The sequence below is a fragment of the Haliaeetus albicilla genome, chromosome 25 (assembly GCF_947461875.1).
Source record: "Haliaeetus albicilla chromosome 25, bHalAlb1.1, whole genome shotgun sequence".
Taxonomy (NCBI): domain Eukaryota; kingdom Metazoa; phylum Chordata; class Aves; order Accipitriformes; family Accipitridae; genus Haliaeetus; species Haliaeetus albicilla.
In genome coordinates, this window is record NC_091507.1 from 20,204,736 (window position 1) to 20,223,861 (window position 19,126).

Consider the following 19,126-nt stretch of genomic DNA (forward strand, 5'->3'; position numbering starts at 1 on the left):
CTTTTTACAACATGCATAAAAACAGCCACTGCCAAAAGAGAAATGTTTATAAGCCTTATTAGTAGGAGTTTCTTATTGCTCACATATTTCACATATAATGTTCTTTCTCCTGCTAATAAGAATTGTGACACACAGACCTATTGTAATGAAAAAAAATTACAGCATATATGTTCAAATTTTGCTTGTTTGTAGCATCTGCATTCCTTTCTTTAAGTTATGAAATAGTCATATAAGGATTTCCCAGAACCAAGCAGCAATAGACTGAAAAAGTAATATTGTTGGGTTTGCAGAATTTCAGAGAGGAATTTGGCTAACGATCACAAGTTCAACACTGCATGAAAATTTCTGAAGCTGCTTTCTGAAGCTTCACATCCAGGGAGATTTTCCTGTCTCCAAACAGATGTTTGTAAAAAGGAAACTGGAGTTATAATTTGGTTGGATAAGCAAATGTCTTCTGAACTGGGAATGGCAGTCTTCATGCAATGAAGTCCCAGCTTGAACAGCAGATGTGCCGCTTAAGCAGAACTCCATTTATTTGTTCCAGATGAAAGGTCAAGATGTTTTAGTGCCTAAAGTAGCACAGGGTAGCACTTGAGCATCCTGCTATACCACCAGTAGAGCCAAGAATTAAATTCTCAATCTCCAGTCTTCAGCTGGAGATGTGCATGTGCAACATGAAGAAGTGCATGTTTCTTCTCAGGAAATGTAAAAATAATTGCACAAGTCTGGTCGGGTTTTGCTCTGACCTGGCTTCCTAGTTTCACACAGCCTCAGGGGGAGGCTGCAGTTGCCAGTAGCCCCAGGGGATCCATAATATGACAGTAGTGAATCCAAAGCAGTGAAGTTATTTGGCTCGATCACATCCTGTGTAAAGGGGTATAGAAGATATGTATGTATAAGTGTATACAGGGGTTTAAGAGCAAATGCATTTTCCCTGGCTCGCAGGCTGTTTTGTTTTGCTGCAGTGCTACAAACACTCAATAAATGGTCAAACTGAGGCCTCAGAGAGAAATGCCAGTTGAAAGAGGGCAGATAGGAAATGACTTCAGTTCACAAAGTCCTTCTCAAAGAGGGTTTGCTTACATCCATAAAGAAGGCTCAATAAAGTGATCGCGCAAACAGTCTGTTGAATAACTTCACCTAACTCAAGTAGAGATGTTCACAAGAAGCTGTGCTACAAAGCAGATGTTTGGCTCGAATGCAAATGTTTTCACATCAGTTCATCAAGACAGTCACCAAAAGAACCCCTGCTATTACTGTGGCATGAAGCTTATATTTGGATCCATAAATGCAATACATGACAACTTTGTTTAGGAGAACTAGAATCCTGGATCCAGCTTTAAGAATGAGATTCATCTATTGATACAAAGGAATTAACAGAGAGCCATGGACAGCTTACATTATTTTTTTGGAGTGCATATTTTAAAAAGCATTTCTTTCCTACTATAATTTGGCAGTTGCAGGGCAGGTCAACAGAAAAGGCTGGAGAAAGCAAATTCCTTTTCCACTCACCACAGCTCCAAGGAAAAGGACCATAACTGCTCAGTTAGCACCTGCTCACTGATACATGCGTGCCTGCTGCCTGGAAGCTTGGACACATACCCTTCGCCTGTGATCCATAGGCTTTTCAGTTACATTTGCTCTTGGGATGTATCTGTCTTCACCGCTGCTTTCTCATCATGGCACGAACTGGTGTCTTGGCATACCAGTCCTCCATAGCATCTGGCACAAATTCTGAGGCATCCTCTGGGAAGAAACAAGGATACAGCTGTGTCAGGCACCTAAAATTAAGCAGTGCTCCCAAGTTCTCTAATGTAGACTTTTGCTACACCCATGTTTAAGTTTCAGCCTCAGATATGTGAACAGCTTCTCTCCCATCTATATCAAGCAATGCTGCCTGCATTAATATTGTCCACATTGAGCTTGCTAGCCAAGTGGAATCTGCAGACGACTGGGAATCATGTATTAACATGCAAAACAATGTTTGTAAGTAAATTCCATCATTTCATATCTATATAAAGGGCACCAAACTCTGTAACTGTTTATTACAAGTTTCTCTGTTCCCCCTGTGGCTCGAAACCAAATCTCATTTACAAGTGGGAAGGTGTTATTCTGCACAGTGAATACCTGACCTTTTATTTCTACGAAGTAATTTCCAGAAACAATGCCAAAAACATGTATTGCCACTGACAGGGTGACACTGCAGCATTTCATATGCATATTTTCTTGGGAAAAGTATTTGGAAAAAGCTGTAGGAGTCCAATTAAACTTTATCACCTGACTGCATGCTCACAATAACAAGATTGTATATTAATATGACTGTGACCCCAACACACACAGAGCTGGTCAGAGTTATACAAACTGTGGGCTCCAACACTTCCTCTAGCAGGAAACTGCTGGAGAGAGGAGACTTAAAGCAATTTCTGGAGTGTGATGGTAATGGAACATAAGTGCTTTACTGATAGGAACTGCACTTGGCTATCGTGCTCTAAATGTGTTGCTGAATTAAAGCCATAGGACCTGTCATTCCATGTTTACACTTCACGTCTCCCTTAGTGTTTATTTTGCTATGACATAAATATATCTGTGATGATTATCTCAACTGTATCTGGCTGCAACCCAGACGTTCGTTAAATAACCATCACAAGCTTGGTAGTACTGTTCCTATTTTACAGATACCTGCAGGATTGTTCTTGACAACATATGGGCTGTGACAGCCTGAAGTCTATGACAGGACACATCTGTGATTAAAACTCTAGATGCATTCCACAATACCAAAAGTTTTAACTGCCTAAGGTTGCTCACCGACTGATAGTCAGGTCAGTTTAATTCAGTCACCACCAAGAGACGAATGCAGACAAACAGCTCTAAAATTCAAGAAGCCTAGAGAAACCTTGGCTTGTCCAGAGTGCTGTTTTGTTTCTCCAGAGTATGCATTTTTCCGAATGAGGAATACAGGTTAGTATCTAAGGATTTCAATAGCTTTCAAATGTAACATTAAATTTAAAAGATTTTAACATCTTTTGGAATAAAGACTGTGTTTTGTCCAGCAGAGGGAGACAAGAGTTTTAGAGAAATGTACAAACCCCAAGCAGAACAGGGAAAACAATTCTTTAACTCAAATGTATCAGCTATAGATTTTAATATAGATTTTAATTTATAAGACATAGTACCCTAGATCATATAGACAGCTAAATCTGATCAAAATCAGACTTAAAAGCATATTATAGTCCTTGATACTGATGTAGGATTTGCAGCCTTCATCCCACTTCAAGTCTGATCCTGTACAAATAACAAGAAAACACACTTTCTCTAACATGATTTGAAAGTCCTACTGTGATTCTTAATTAAATTTTAAATGCAAAAATATTCAAATTCAACATAAAAATTAGAACAAAAGCAGCCTTCTCTGCCTTTAAATTGAGTATTATTCACGTCCACTAGCCTGAGACGGATTTCTTGTCCACAATACATATCTGTCAGATGTTTTTAAAATCTGATGTAATACATTCAGTGAGTTTTTTAGTTACTCGCATTCTTTCAAATGTTCTTTCTCTGTATACAAGTGATCCCTGAAATACTCATTGCGAAGAGAGTAAAAAGAGCTGATATAGAAATGTTAGACCTTTCCATTAGTTAATAAAACAGAAACTTTTGCCAGAGATCTCGTCGCAGAATTATTTTCAATAAGAAATGCTCTACTAATGATTTAAAAAAAAAAAAAAAAGCTTCAGGTAGTAATTGGAAATGTATTTTATTTCTTAGATAATCTCTTTGCATTTTTTTTTCAAGTTAGAAAACCTAGAACTGGTATATTTAATAGGAGTGAAAAAAGAGATTTTAAATGAGGTCTCACTTGAAGAACAGCAAAAAACAACACAGACCCAACTCCGGAGTCTGGAGGGCTAACAGAAGAAAACTGTCTTTATTCATCTGCTTTCTTCTAGTTTTGACTCCTCTGTAGTGCTGTTTATCTTTGCTTAACTCCCTTCAGATGTTCTAGTCAGTAATATTTGAATATCTCTGCTCATACAAGTAGTCATATTAATGGCAAGAACAGCATGGTGGGGTATGGATAGCCCCGAAGCATAGCGGGAGCACGTATTAATGGGGTCCTGAATCCACCAAATACCCGAGGGTCCCCAGAACACACACTTCTGCTTTTCAGCCCACGCCAAGGAAAAACTAGAAGAAATGGTAATACATCTATGCCACTGAATAAAAGTAGGTAAGTAAATAGTGCAAACATGCCATTATTGCCCAAACAACTCCGGTGATGCCATGCCAAAGGGAAGCTGTATCCTGACAGGGAGCAAAAGAGGAGGCAGTCCAGTCCAGCCCAGTGCAGACTGGCAGCCAGAACTCTGAGCAGCCACCCCAGCAACTTGGTTACCTCGCGCGATAATATTCCTGAACCTCTCTGTCACTGTTATAAACTGCTGTGTGCTGAAAAGAGAGTTTCACCTGGAACTAAATGAGAGACTCATAGGCGATTATCACACTGTGATAAATGAAAATTTGTTGGCTTACCATGTGTAAGAGACTGTAAGAGACTGCGTTGGACTATATTTGTCTCGACTTTGCTGACCATTTGCTAGCCTCAGCATCCTGTTGCTGTGGGGAGCATGTGCTGAAGAAATCACCGCATCCGCCTGAAGCTAGCAGTCTCTGTGGAAATGGCTGGGCTCTTCGGAAAAACTGCCTCGAAAAAGGAACTGCAAGGGACTGGAAAAAAGGAACTGAAAGGAACTGCAAGGGATTGATAATCAGCGCTTGAAACTGGGACTTGGTCATCGTCTGTCTGCTACAACCTGGAACTTGGACCCCCATCACCTGCACCAAGACCGAGTCAACGGGACGTTGCTGGCTTCGTGGTGGTGGTAACTAGTCTTGCTGCGTCTCTCCTGTTTTCTTGCTTAGGCCTGCCTCTTTTTCCTTTCTTCTTCCCTCTGTCCTGTCGCTATTATCAGTTGTTATAGGAAATAAAACTTGGAAGGTTGTACGGCATCTGACCTCGTTTGTGTCTTAATCTCGCTCTTGGGATCGTTTAAGGACCCTCCCCGATATTGGATCGGGACACCATGTGTAGATTTAAGGATGTGAGGCGAGGACAAAAGTAAGATAAAGGTACCTCTACTCTCCCTTTGTACTTCCTTTGCTGATCAAATGCAGATTTCACAAGGCCCAGTGACTACGAAACCCAACACTAACTACCCCAACTCACAATGCTATACAGCAAGGATACTTCCAAGGACAGAGAAACATACTCCTGATTCGCATCCATTGTTTGTTTCCATGTTTCCATGCCGTGAACACCCAGCAGTCTCTTCCCATTATTATTTCTGTTGAGTGGCCTGTAGCTTTCCACTCCAGTAAAGATCTAAGTGTTTTCAGCCAAGCTACAATAAAAAATAAAATAAAATATAAAATATAAAATAAAATAAAATAAAGTAAAATAAAATAAACCCAGTGTGTTTTACATGAGGAAACACCTGCCAGCAGTTTGCACTCAGGAAAAGGTCAATGGAAACCTGGAGGAAGCTCTCTGCAGGGCGTGCCTGGTCTTTTTTTACAGTGGCCCAGTAAACCATGGTCCCAGCTCAGAAACCCAGTCCCTGGGCTGACCAGTTCACCTCTCACCTCCATGTTTCACAACCGGAGAAATCCATCACCCGTTGCCTACTTCGAAAGCAGTTTTAAAGCTGCAAGCAGTGGGGTTTTACCTCACTGCAGCTTATCTGGCACAGTGCATTGTTAACAGGCTACTCAGATTCACAGCTGCAATAAAAGAGAACCACTCGATAAGCAGCTCTCGGGTTTGTTATTGTTCAGACCGCCAGCTGATGTGCTTCGGGATTTACTGAATTATCAGGGTGGTTGCATAACTGAAAGGGGGATGAATACCATTTCAAACCAGAAAATGAACTGCCAGGTGCAGGTGTGAGATGGACAAACAGAATCAGCACAGGCTTCACACAGACAGCAAAATGGCAAATCCTCCCATGACAGAACTTGAAAGTAATGGTCACGTTAAAAAAAAAAACCACAAACAGAAATATTCTACCTTAGCCACATATTCTCTGCTTGTTCTGTGTTATTTGTTAGTTCTGGTGTTGCCAGCCTTCAGAAGAAAAACCTGGTGTCAGAGCCAGAAAAAGATCAAGTAGTTGGCTTAAAGCCAATCAAGCATTCCTCTCGGTTTCTTGGTTTGTTTCCCAATTCTCTGGAAACTTTTCCCAAAATCATACAGGGAACACTGAACCCGTTCACTGACTCCCACAGCCCCTCAGCGGGGACCCACTACCTCTGTGCTGTGAGCGGTGTGAGGAAAGTCATCGCCCGTATGTGGATCAAGGGGCAGAAGGTGGCAATCCTGAGCGGGAGACCACCGTACATGGAGGAGTCAGAGACCCACCTCACACTTAACCTGTGCTGTGCTGCACAGATCCATCAACTGCACAGTTTACCCCGTACTTGGCCGCAGGATAACTCAGCCAGCTCACTGCGACAGGAGCCTGCGGGCAGCTCCCTCTTGGTACCAGTGATCACGCCTCCTGCCTGGCCTTGCCTTTGTCTAAGAGGGCAACAAGAAGTTCTCCCGCGAACGGCCTTCGTGAATAGAGTTGTTTTCTTGTAAGAAAATTGTATCCTAGCTTGAATGGCCAAAAAGGAGCTTCTCTCCACGGACAGGACCCACTCAGCGTGCCCTGGGAAAAATCCACTTGGGCTCCACCTGATGCTGCGCAAACACAAGGTTCCCAGCATCTGAAGAGACGTAAGATTTACTCGCTATCTGTATTCCTCCTCTTACTCTGTCTTATTAAAACATCTATTTCATTAAGCCACTTGTCGTCAGGCCTTTCTTACAGAGATCCAGAAGATTCCTGCATCGGATCACTCTCACTTCACCCCTCACCCCTGGGGCAGAATATCCTCACTTCCCACCCGTGCCTTAAAATATAAGTGTGTCTCTGATAGCCAGGTTAGCTGTGCGGAGAGCCAATCCATACAGTTCATGGACTCTGCAGAGCAAGGCAGCGCACGTTTGGTCGGCTGAATCACTTTCTAGACTCCACTGGTCATGCAGACCAGCCCTCCATATGAGGGTAGGATTACTGCAAGGATGGCCACATCCTCATTTGATTAGGATATATGAAATGTATGTAAAAAAATAACATAACAGAAAACCATTTCAGATACAAATGTTGCCAGACCATCCAAAGGATGACCAAAAATGACCTTGAGTACTCACAGTGCTTGCATGCCTGCAGCAGAAGACAGAAGCAATGCCTGATCACAACGCTGTTTCAAAATAGTTTTTCTTTATGAACACAATCCATTCAAAGTTGCTTGAGTTCAGCTGCAGTGGCCTACCTTTTGCCCAAGAACAGCTTTCCCTGATGCAATCAAACATTTCAGGATGACTGCAACAGCTGGGAACTAGATATAAAAGTGTTGCTGGCATGCTTTTGGCAGCCAATGCTACTGTGCTGTTTGCGGCTAGCTAGTGTGGGGCATGTCATTATCTCTCCCAGTATCTCATATAGACTTAAAGATAGGCAGGGGCTTCAATCTTACAAAAGAACATTACCAAATATGTAGTGATCCCTAACCCCGTAATGCCAAGCTAGTTAAGAAGGGAAATCTGTCTAAAAAGTGCTATAAAACATAAATGGCTGGCCCCAGCAATGAAACAGACCCTAAGACATGTATTAAATAAGCATGGTGCAGCACATGGTGAAAATGGAACCAAGTTATTTTTAATTCATTCATTCTCATTGATCTTAGGTTATTAACAAATAATAAACTATTTTGCAATTTAGATTAGATATTGGGAAGAAAATGAATTATTCCAAGACTGTTGACAATGACAGAGACGAGTTAAAATAATCTTGCTGCAGCTACTGACCGACATTTAATGTTGTTGCCAGTAAAGAATCATGCTTTAGATGAGAATTTAAAGTATTTTTCTTTCACAGGATTAAAAAGGAGTTCACAAACCAAGCCAGAAAAACTGTTCAGCTGTTGGCTGCTGCTGTACCTCCTCCTTTGCTCTCCTCACACTCATAGGAGGAACAGAAACTCCACCCAAGCTTTCATCCTACTTCTGCCTGAAGATCTAAGTTGGTGCACAGTCTCAATACAGCCAAGGACTGAAGACACTCAAGTGGGAAAAATTCTCTGGCAAGTTTCTTTTTCCTTCTTTTTTTTAAATTTCTTGGGTCACTGCCCAGCCACCAACCCAACCTCTCGTTCTGCTTGACTGAATCTGTGGGAAATTGGGTGTGAGTAAACAAGGAAACGAAAGAAAATACTTTGGCAATGTTTGCTGTTGGGATTGAAATGTCTTTTCTCTTTTCTGGCTTATATATTTAATTGAGATGATTTCTGCAGCCTCCCCTTAAGCAGAACTTTCCTCTGACCAGATTCTGGAGCTCTGAAGGTTATGGCTAAGAAAAGGCCTCCTTGAGAGAAATCCAGAAATCAATAACTAGTTACTGTAACACTATACAATAGGCAGTTGTCTTAACAAGGTCAATTTAAATAATTAAAGTCTAACAACCTTTAGTTAATGATTTATCTATTTCAGGTTATTTATCTGCAACAAATTTCAATATACAGCAAAGAGCTCTAAGAGCGAAAAGCTCCCGGAACAAAACACAGAAAAACTCTGCAAATATTTTTGTGAGTATGACGCCTAAAGGGTGTTAGCAGGTGTTTCTGTTTATTTTCTTTTAAAAGAAAGCTTTGGGTCCTGTATGCTGACTTCAGTGGGACCTGTTATGCTCCACCTTCTTTTGAATCACACCTCTGATTATTTTTTCTTGCCTTTCAAAGGCCACATACTTACAGTCAGAACTTTATAGAAATATGTTTGATAAATGTTTAAGATGGGAATAATGGCTTTTTTTCTCTTTTTGTATCTGAATAAACAGAGTGATTTTTAGAGATGCTGAGAACCACCAACAGCAATATACCAAGCATTTCTGAAAATTAGATCCAGCTTTAAGAAGCCTATATATGGATCCAGATAGGCCAAATCATAGCCAAAAAATCAGAGGACATGGAATTTGGTCAATGAGAGACCTCAAGAATGGATGAGTAAATTTAGATTTTTTTTTTTGAGCAACCATGTTAATTCCAAGCCTTTCTTTCTTCATGCAGTGCTCAATGGCCCTGGATAAAATGGAAGATTTGAGTCTGAAAGAGCCACTGCGCCAAGTTGAGATAGGTGAAGTGGAAGGTATTCCCTTCACAAAAACAATGTGCACCAGATGGGACCAAGTGTGGAAGTTCAAAGCCAGACCTGATGATCTGCTGATCGCAACCTATGCAAAAGCAGGTTGGTGTGGGTAGGAAACAGAATAGAAAAGTTGGGATGGTGCTTATTGTTGGAATTGAAAATTATATTGTTCTATTGTGACTGATATTTGTTTAATCCCAAACCAGACATATTTTAAAGACATGAAGCTCTGTCTGCTATGACTAGTAACTTCAAACTCCCTTGGTAAAAGTAACAACCATATATTAATATTGAAGTTCAAATGGCCAAAATCTAATTACCTATACTTAAATGTTTCCTTTGATTTAGATTATATACATACGTATTAATGGCAACAATAGAAGTTTTCCACCAATAGGTAATGATTTAACAAAGCCTAGTAAAAAGTCAGCATTACTAAGAAATAATAGAAACTGACTGAACAGCTATGAATTGTGTTATGTATTTGGGGAATGACTTGGTGTGTAAACTGGTACTTATTTCTGGAAATGGGTTAATTATTTAAAGGAAATAACCAAATTCACCTAATAATTTCAGGCAATAAAATAAAATACCCACCATTAATACTAGCTATCTGCTATTTTATTCAGTGATTGGCCACTTTTAGCTCATTACTATTTCTCCTCTTCACCAGACCCTTTATACTTACTACACAGGAAAACAATGAATAACAAGCATCAATATTAATCCTGGATGAATACAAACATGTACAGTTGTCGTGGTTTAACCCCAGCCAGCAACTAAGCACCACGCAGCCGCTCACTCACTCCCCCCCTCATCCAGTGGGATGGGGGAGAAAATCAGGAAAAGAAGTAAAACTCCTGGGTTGAGATAAGAACGGTTTAATAGAACAGAAAAGAAGAAACTAATAATAATTATGATAACACTAATAAAATGACAACAGTAGTAATAAAAGGATTGAAATGTACAAATGATGCGCAGGGCAATTGCTCACCACCCGCCGACCGACACCCAGCCAGTCCCCGAGCGGCGAATCCCTCCCCCCCCCCACTTCCCAGTTCCTAAACCAGATGGGACGTCCCATGGTATGGAATACACTGTTGGCCAGTTTGGGTCAGGTGCCCTGGCTGGGCATGAGAAGCTGAAAAATCCTTGACTATAGTCTAAACACTACTGAGCAACAACTGAAAACATCAGTGTTATCAACATTCTTCACATACTGAACTCAAAACACAGCACTGTACCAGCTACTAGGAAGACAGTTAACTCTATCCCAGCTGAAACCAGGACAACAGTTTAGGGGATTCAGGAACAGATTCAGGAACATTTGATGATCACAAAAAACCAATGACTTGAATTAGCAAGAATTTTTAAGTATTTTTTTCAGTAGGGAAAAAAATAACATTATTACAAAAAACCCCAAAACATTATTTTTTTAAAACCTAAAAGCTTTTAATTTATTTCCTGTATACTGAAAGCAAAACCACATTACTTTATCCAGCCTGGATTAAAACCTCTCAGCCATTGAACCGAAAAGAAATAAAGTTAGGAGTCTGTTTGACATTATGTTCTATCTGCCAGAGATGCACAATTCAAGCATCTTAAGAAGGGCTGAGTTTCCTGCCCACATTGCTTTTCAAGTTATCCATTAGCCTGTTCTCTAGCTGACCTGTCACAGTACCTCGGAGGAGATGTGGTTAACCCAGTGATCATGGCTATAAGGGAAAAGAGGTGCATGAGAGACACAATACTGTAACTCTTATAGGATGTTGCAGTAGCTCAGGCAGATGAAATGTTGTACTGAACTTCGTTAAAGTATTTCAAATGGGAACGTTGAAAATACTGCAACTTTTTTATATTTTCAAAGTGTAAGATTTTTTTACTCACTCAAAGTTCAGGTATTTCATTTTTTCATTCAAATTCAGGATGAAAACAAATGTTGAAATACCTGAATTTTTGTGAGGTATGAAAATTGGGAGGAGGGAATTTCATTTCTCTCTGCAAATAATACAATCTCCAAATAATAGTGAGTTTATCCCAGAGCTTTTTTATTACTGGCGGGGGGGTGGGTGTGGGTGCTATTTCTGTTGGCAAGAAGAAGCCTGTCTAAAATGGAATCCCTGAAACTGTGCTTTGGGAATTACCTTTGTATTCCTAATTATGCATTTTTCCTCCATTTTCCTCTCTTTCCACTTTGTCCATCAACTTCTGGGCTCTTCCTTCCTCCTTTAATATGGAGTCCATCCTTCTGGCTTTCACTTCCCTAGCAGAAGAGACTCTTCGCTATCCCTGAGGGAAACATCTAAACACTGACATTTTCAGGTACCACATGGACACAGGAGATAGTAGATATGATTCAACAAAATGGAGATGTTGAGAAGTGTAGACGTGCCACTACTTACAGACGCCACCCTTTCCTTGAGTGGTCTATGCAAGAGTCTTCAGCCGCAAGTTACTCAGGTGAATATTACACAAATAGGTTTGTATTTTAGACAAAAGGAAACAAAACAAGTGCCCAGTGCTGATGCCACAGGTTTCCTGGGAAAGGTCCTGCTTGCTTTGTCACTGAATTATGCACCGTGTTGGGTATTAGGGATCAGTTCAGTTGCTTTAACATAAACATCTAGTGCTACTAAAGCCGATGCAAGGCTGGCAGATGTGACTTAGGCGCTACTGAAGACCATGCTGTTTCGGAGTGGCATCTGAAAGCTGTGTGTGATACTCCACAGTATCTAAAACAGCAGCAGGTATGCGTAAAATGGCATCGGGGGGGGCGATTGAAACCCATTCTCTCATTAGGGGCTATATGGAAGATAAACCTATATCATGGATGTATTCCCAAAAGGTGGATAACTTTTTCAGTCGTTTTGCTACTGTTTCGAGTAACTGCTTTTAAGTTCTAGGGTCTAGTGACCTAAACAAGCTATGGGGCATTCAGGCAACCAGCAGGCCTAACTGTTTTGCAAAGACAGTTTCCTACAAGAGTCTTCCCCCTGCAAGGGCTCCTGTTCCACACAAATCTTTAACCCAGACTCTCTTCACATTTGAAGCTAAAAAGCTTGACTAACTCTGCAGCAGAAGTGCTATTTTTTCTCTTCTAAGCTACACTGTGTTGACAGAGAGAGAGAGAGAGAAAAATGATAGAGGATAACAGAGGATGATAGATAAAGATAGGAAAAAAATTATAGAGGTCATGATAGATGTTTAAAAAGGAGGGGGGGAGGGGAAAACACATCTCCACATATCACTAGATATTCCCAAGTATTCCCATATATCCATAGCTACTCAAAATCCACTGTCCATCATTCTCCTAGCTTCTCTTTACATGCTATCCAGAAAGTCTAGTCAGTCAGCCTACCCTTCTCATATCCTAGAAAGAAACAAAAATTTCTTACCTGCAAAGTGAAAGGAGATCACTAAATATTGCGAAGGAAAAACTTTGGTTGTGTAAATATAAATCAGTATTCAACATTATGCCTTGGAATGCAGGGATTAGACATGGGCCCAAGAAAGCAAGAAGATATGAATCAGCGTTCCCCCTTTCCTCCTTGAATGCATAGGTAAAAATTTCCTAGAAACACCGGAGGTGCTTATGCAATGTTGTATATGTTACACTGCTATGTAATTGCTTTGGAGATGAAAGATTGTTGCAAGGCGAACTGCTGAAAAGTCACAGTCAAAATCACGCATATGACAACAGCAAAGAAGTGCTAGTGCCATTTAGAGAACAAGCCACATCTCATAATGAAACATCCCACAGGTCTGGAGTTAGCTGAAGCTATGCCTTCTCCACGAACAATAAAAACTCATCTCCCCGTGCAGCTGGTGCCTCCCTCCTTCTGGGAACAAAACTGTAAGGTAAGGCTGAAGAGGTAGGACTCAATTCTACTTCACCTGCAAAGAAAGTGACATAAACCAGGACTGAATACGGTTTCCAGGATCTTTGTGAAACCTAAGGTCTCCCCAGATATTTTCCCTTCAATGTGCAAAGCCTGTGCGAAACTAAAGAAGTCATGACCAAGCTACTTAAGTGTTAGATTTCAGAAAATGGCAGCTTCAAAGCAAAATCTCTTAAGCCTCTTTCATCAGGCTCCAAGAGAAAACTCCAGGAGATGCTCAATACCTATATAAGCGCGTGTAAGTTAATTTTTCTCTTCTTTTCATATCAACAAAGATAATCTATGTGGCAAGAAATGCAAAAGACAACCTGGTGTCGTACTACCATTTCCACAGAATGAATAAAGGAATGCCTGACCCAGGAACCTGGGAGGAGTTCATAGAGAAATTCATGACTGGAAAAGGTGATGAACTCCAACTAGTTGTATAAGAGATTTTGTTCATTTAAAAAATGCATGACATCATTTATTTTTTTTTTTCAGCTATGGTTTGAAATCCAGTGCTGACACTGTGCAGAAGGATATCTACTGAAGGTGTTTCAGTAGTAATTTATCTTCATCCATGGGTTTTTATTAGTACCTAAAGGATTAATTCTATCTTTACATTCCCATTTTGGGGAAAAAAAAAAAAAGAGGTGATCTTTATTCTATTATCATTCAGAAACAATTTTTGTGACAATTTTTAGGCTTAATTTTTCCTCTCTGAGGTTAAAAGAAACCTGCTTGGAAGGCAGCTGGGAAGGAACAGTGGTTTAATTGGTTTTACTCTAGCCTGATACACAAGAAACCAAGGTTTAATTTTGTGTAGAAATGTACGGTGTGAATTTGAGTTAAGGGAGTCTTTTTACCTAAATTCATCTGTATAAAAATCAGGCATCTGAACAAAGGCAGTTATCTAGCTAAAGACGGGCAACACCAGAAGCTGATTCTTCCTTTTCTAAAAAAGGTACTTATATCCCAGAAAGAAAACCTGCTCAGGTGGGTGGCAGTCTGCAATTTTGGTCAGTAAAGCTTCCATAGGTCCTTAATGTTTTTGCCACCATGTAGGCCTAGCAACAGCACTCTCTGGACCAGTATGACAGTCTAAAGGAGACCTTGTGTCTTGTGTTTGACCAGCTCAGCTTGGGAGCCATCTGTCCCAGTGCAGACACCTAGAACATAGCTACCTCTGTCCAAGCTAGTCATCTTGATAATTGCTGGAGAGAAACAGGCACTTCTGATAGCATACCACATATTTTAACCAGTTAGAATCACAGAATATTGCAAGTTGGAAGGGACCTTTGGTGTCCATCTGGTCCAACCCCCTGTCCAAACAAAGCAGAGCTGATTAAGACCGGTCTTGTCCAGCTGATCAGATGAATCACTCTAGAAACATCTGTTTCTCTCCATCGACTGTAAAGGCAGCCTGGGTTTTTCATTCAGGGGTAAGCATCTGCATTTGTTGCCTGTGAATCCTGCTCTGAGCATCCATACGCCTGAGGGATTAATAGCACAAATGCTGTGATAAGCACAGAGCACAGCAGTCATGATTCAAAACCAGCTGGGAAATGCCCAGACACTGGTTATGGGGGAAACATGAGTGCCACAGATACCTAAAGACAGTTTGCCCATTTATACCTGCTGCTGATGTTACTCCTTTTTCAGTGCTGTGGGGTTCCTGGTATGACCATGTGAAAGGATGGTGGAAGGCAAAAGATAAGCACCGTATTCTCTACCTCTTCTATGAAGACATGAAGGAGGTAAAAGGCTGAGTGTATGTTTATAGAGCTCTGAAATCTGTAAGTCCAGTAGATACTACCTATGATCAACAGTTTCCTAGTATAATGCCAGCTGTATCAGTACATCTTTGGATAACCTGATTGTGTCACCCTAACAACTGCAATTTTAATAATTTCTTTGCTTTTCGTGGCTCTGTATCTTATCCCATGTTATCCTCTCTGCAGAATCCAAAGCAAGAAATTCAGAAGATTCTGAAGTTCCTGGAGAGGGACGTGAATCAGGAGGTTCTGAACAAGATACTCCATTACACCTCGTTTGAGATAATGAAGGGAAACCCTATGACAAACTACACTAAAGAGTTTCAGGGAATAATGGATCACTCCGTTTCCCCATTCATGAGAAAAGGTACTGAGGTTTGTTATTGGCATCAGCTCTGTCTTCCTGGTTGTCGTTCTGTTTTGAAATAAGCCTTGAAGTACAAGTATCTAGTGAGTCATGGCTAATGGCCTTCAGGAAAAACTGGTAAATTAATCTTTTTTCTTTTTTTGCTTTGCTGTTTCTTAGGGGCTGTCGGGGACTGGAAGAATCATTTCACTGTGGCACAGGATAAGAAATTTGATGAAGATTATAAGAAGAAAATGGCTGATACCTCTCTTGTTTTTCGCACAGAATTGTGATTATTAGCAATGGGAATTATTCTTTATGATATTCAGCTTTTTCCACTTTATATATTTTGCTTTTCCTTCACAAAACATCTAGCCCCCTAACATTTCAATATCTCTCTTTCACACGCCACTGATTTTTCATTATCAAGGGAGTGCCCAAATTATGGGGAAGTTTAGGTTGGTCTCTCTGAAGAAAATAATCCCACTGGATACTTCTCATTCATCCCTCCCACAGTAACTTTCAGCATTATCAAAAATATCAAAGATGTGCTTTGAGGTTTTGTCTTTGTAAAACTGCAGTTGATATTGCTGGCATTTTCAAATCAACCTCTAACAGAAATTAGGAACCAATAGGAAAAAAGGTGTTAAAAGAGTGCAACAGGTGTGGGCATTATATGTTAGTCACATGTTGTACGAACATCAATCAATAAACAACAATAAACAAATTTAAAGGTGGTCAAGTATAAACAGAGCAACAGGAGTGCACAAAGTAGAATAATTTTCTTTTTCTCTCACTTTAAGCTGGACATCATAGATGCCGTTGAGATGAAAGCAACATTTCCAAAAACACCGAACACCCATTACTTCCTTTCATAAAACTTGCTAAAGGGCTACATAGAGGCATTTATCTACAATCCAGCTGCGGAGGCAGCAGTGCCTACTGCATTAAGACAAGAAGCTTTTCTCACTGTTGCCCTTTAAAACTGACAGCATAATCTTCTGTTAACATTTGGAGAATTCTGAAAGTTGGTATGACCCAGGTGAATAGTCAGTGCTGCATATACCACCTCCCTCTTCTCCACCGTTGCAAAAATGTTCATCAGACACATCACGTTATTACCTCCTCCTTTTCTTCACTCTTCTCTTGTTATCCAAACATACAACCGCCCCGTTGAGGGCTCTTAGTTGCAATTGGGCCTGGCTGACATTATCAAATAAAGACAAGTTCTGCTATAGCATTAGTACCAGCACTATAGCCACGCTTTGAGCTTGAAGGAAATGAACTAAAGCAATTCATAGCCCATTTAATTACAGACAACCATTACCAATTTGCTCTTGGTTTTAAAGTGCCACCATTGAGCTTGGCACACAAAAAAGGCCCCAAAAAGTTCCTGCTTAACTGGGTTTGCACTCTGAATGCCAGAGGGAAAGCAACAGCAGCTGGAGGAAGATACTGTCGTAGTCTCATTTAGTCTAGTTTAGTCTAGTTTAACTCAGAAAATGTTTGCTGGGGTTATTTTCCCTTTGGCCTGTGGAGAGTTCCAAGGATTTAGTAATAGGAGCAGCTGTCAACATGCACAGTCCATTTCAGGCTACCAATTTAATCCAAATATCTAAAATGAATGCAGTTCTCTAAAGGGCAGCAATATCTTGCATCAAGATTGAAAACAAACAAAAAGCTTCCTGCTAAATGTAGAAGTTACACTGTCAGTTCCTGGCCCTCTGAGTTTCCCCCCAAGATGCAGGAAACACTGAAACCAGAAATACACATTTTCTACATTAGTGCAAACGTAGGCAATTGAAGGACTTTAGGTGAACAGAGATTCCTGCCCACAAATAAAGGATGACTCAGCAAATTGACTACTTGAGAAAAAAAATCAGCTGGCAGAGGTGCTGCTGTTCATCACAGCAAGGCTAAATACCAGCCTCTGGGGCTTTCTGCTACTTGTTTGGTTTTGGTTTATGATTAACTTGATTTGCTATCTTACTATTGCCAGTATGAGGAAAAAGCATTGCCTGCTCTCTGACATATTTCCATCCTCTTGGGTTGCTCCATGAAACCACAGGAGTCAGCTCAGTTTGTCAATCTAATCCTCATTCGGTGTCATAAGAGCCATCAGTAAATGGAAAACATGCTTAACTCAGTAGCTTGGTGACATTTTATGAGCAGTGCTGTACAAAAGGTCGCACAGATGACCTAATTGTTCCTCCTTTGAAATCTCTGAACCTATCAGAAGTGCAAAATGCTGACAGTGGCTGAAGCCTGGTCTGAAAGGCAGCTGCACAGACACTGCAAGGATAGAAGCATATACTAAGGGGCTCCTATCACTTTGGGAAAGTCACCTTTGCTCTCATTTCCTTGGGTTAACTCCTCACTCAGCTGCAATTCAGCTGCTCTGAAAAAACAGATAAAAAGTAACACAGGTCAGAGTACAGTCCTAGAAAAAAAAAGGGGAAACAAACACTGGATGTGTGGTTACATAAAACTGGCTTTTCTTATCCTATTGATATTATCCTCATATACATTCAAAGACAGAAATGTTAACCTTTATGACAAAATATAGCTGGCAGGGGGATTGAAAAGTGGGATGTTTCTTCTTTTTATGCCCTCTCAAGGCACCACAGCTGAGAGAGATCAACCTGTGGATTCAGCTGTAATTTGCAAAATGTTATTAATTATACCAGTGTAAAACTACAGGGAGCAGTGAATTGTTACCAGTGAAAATGATTGGATCTGTGCTTACCAGGAGAGTTTGGGAAAGGGGTCAATAGGCTCTATGCATCCCCCAGTGGGCCTGGAGACTACCATGCTTTGGTGTCTATTATCACAGTATGTCAGTAGAGATGTGCGTATATATGCTTCTGGGTGGATGACTGGAGGGTGCCTACATCTAGAGCACCTTTAACTTATGTATCTCTAGGTTTGTCAGTTGTTATGTACAGAAGAGCTTTAAATGATGTGTTTGTATACAGAGACTCTATACTAGTACCAACATAAGTTGCTAAGAGGTTTATGCACAAGGAGATTGTACATGTTCAGCTAAATTATTTCAAATTAATTTAAACTATTGTCAAGCTTCTGGTGCAAACAAGTGACTCTGTTTACTATGGTGAAAGAGCTCCGTGCAAACCTCTATTAGACCTTTGCCTGGAATATACACCTATACTTTATTTTCATCCAGTTATCTAGACGCATATTAACCTTCTTACACAGGTGCAACTTCTTCTATGTCAGTTTAAAAAGGACTTAAGTCAGTTTAGCTAATGCAATCCCACAGCAAGTTCTTCAGTGCTGCTTGTCTCTTATAAGAAAGTGCACTTGCAGAGTTTTGATAGCTGAGAAACTTTGTTATTAATCTCTAACAAATGTTTGAAAATCAGTGTTAATACACGTTAACTGTTCACATGGTTCTGTTCTGTAGCTCTCCATTAACAGCTACCAAAACAAATCCTCCCACCAGAATGACTGAAGATTCCTGCTTCAATATAGACTTTTTAACGGCAACCGCTGTATTAATTCTAGGGTAGTCACGATCACCCTTTAGCTTGACTGTCAATAGCAACTAGGGGAGCCATTTTACTTTCAGGTGGAATGCAACCATTTTACGAGATAGAATGGAAGAAGCCCCAAGCTTCAAAAAATTAAAGAAAGAGACAGCGAAGGGAGCTGTTCTATCTTCTTAGCTAGCATTCAAAGACAGAGGGACACTGCTTTTCTTTCCACTAATTTTACTGTAGATGATCTGCTTCATGCTTGGATTGAAAGTCACTGTTTCTCCAGTTAGGAAACAGACTGCAGACAGGAAGTAGTTTTTGTTTAATTTGTCCTATCCATATAGGATACAGATATCCTACCCCATAACATATACTTTTTTTTTTTT

The 19,126-nt window shown here is 40.4% G+C and overlaps 1 protein-coding gene across 2 annotated transcripts; it reads left to right on the plus strand.

Moving 5' to 3' along the window:
- The first annotated feature begins 7,990 nt into the window (after positions 1-7,990).
- SULT1C4 (sulfotransferase family 1C member 4) lies at positions 7,991-15,970 on the plus strand. Of its 2 annotated transcripts, none has more exons than XM_009912820.2 (8): positions 7,991-8,184; positions 9,166-9,343; positions 11,567-11,704; positions 13,005-13,102; positions 13,419-13,545; positions 14,785-14,879; positions 15,084-15,264; positions 15,424-15,970. In XM_009912820.2, the coding sequence occupies exons 2-8, from the start codon at positions 9,172-9,174 to the stop codon at positions 15,534-15,536; spliced, it is 924 nt and encodes a 307-aa protein (XP_009911122.1). In that variant the 5' UTR covers positions 7,991-8,184; positions 9,166-9,171; the 3' UTR covers positions 15,537-15,970. The 2 variants fall into 2 exon arrangements, with proteins under 2 accessions (XP_009911122.1, XP_069626265.1); XM_069770164.1 differs by lacking the exon at positions 7,991-8,184 and adding an exon at positions 8,601-8,685.
- The last annotated feature ends 3,156 nt before the right edge of the window (positions 15,971-19,126 follow it).

Excerpts from the sequence above, each read along its gene's own strand:
- SULT1C4 (XM_009912820.2), top strand. The coding sequence starts at position 9,172 with ATGGCCCTGGATAAAATGGAAGATTTGAGTCTGAAAGAGCCACTGCGC. Across the intron at positions 9,344-11,566 it reads CGCAACCTATGCAAAAGCAG|GTACCACATGGACACAGGAG; the intron begins GTTGGTGTGGGT and ends TGACATTTTCAG. Across the intron at positions 14,880-15,083 it reads TCTATGAAGACATGAAGGAG|AATCCAAAGCAAGAAATTCA; the intron begins GTAAAAGGCTGA and ends TCCTCTCTGCAG.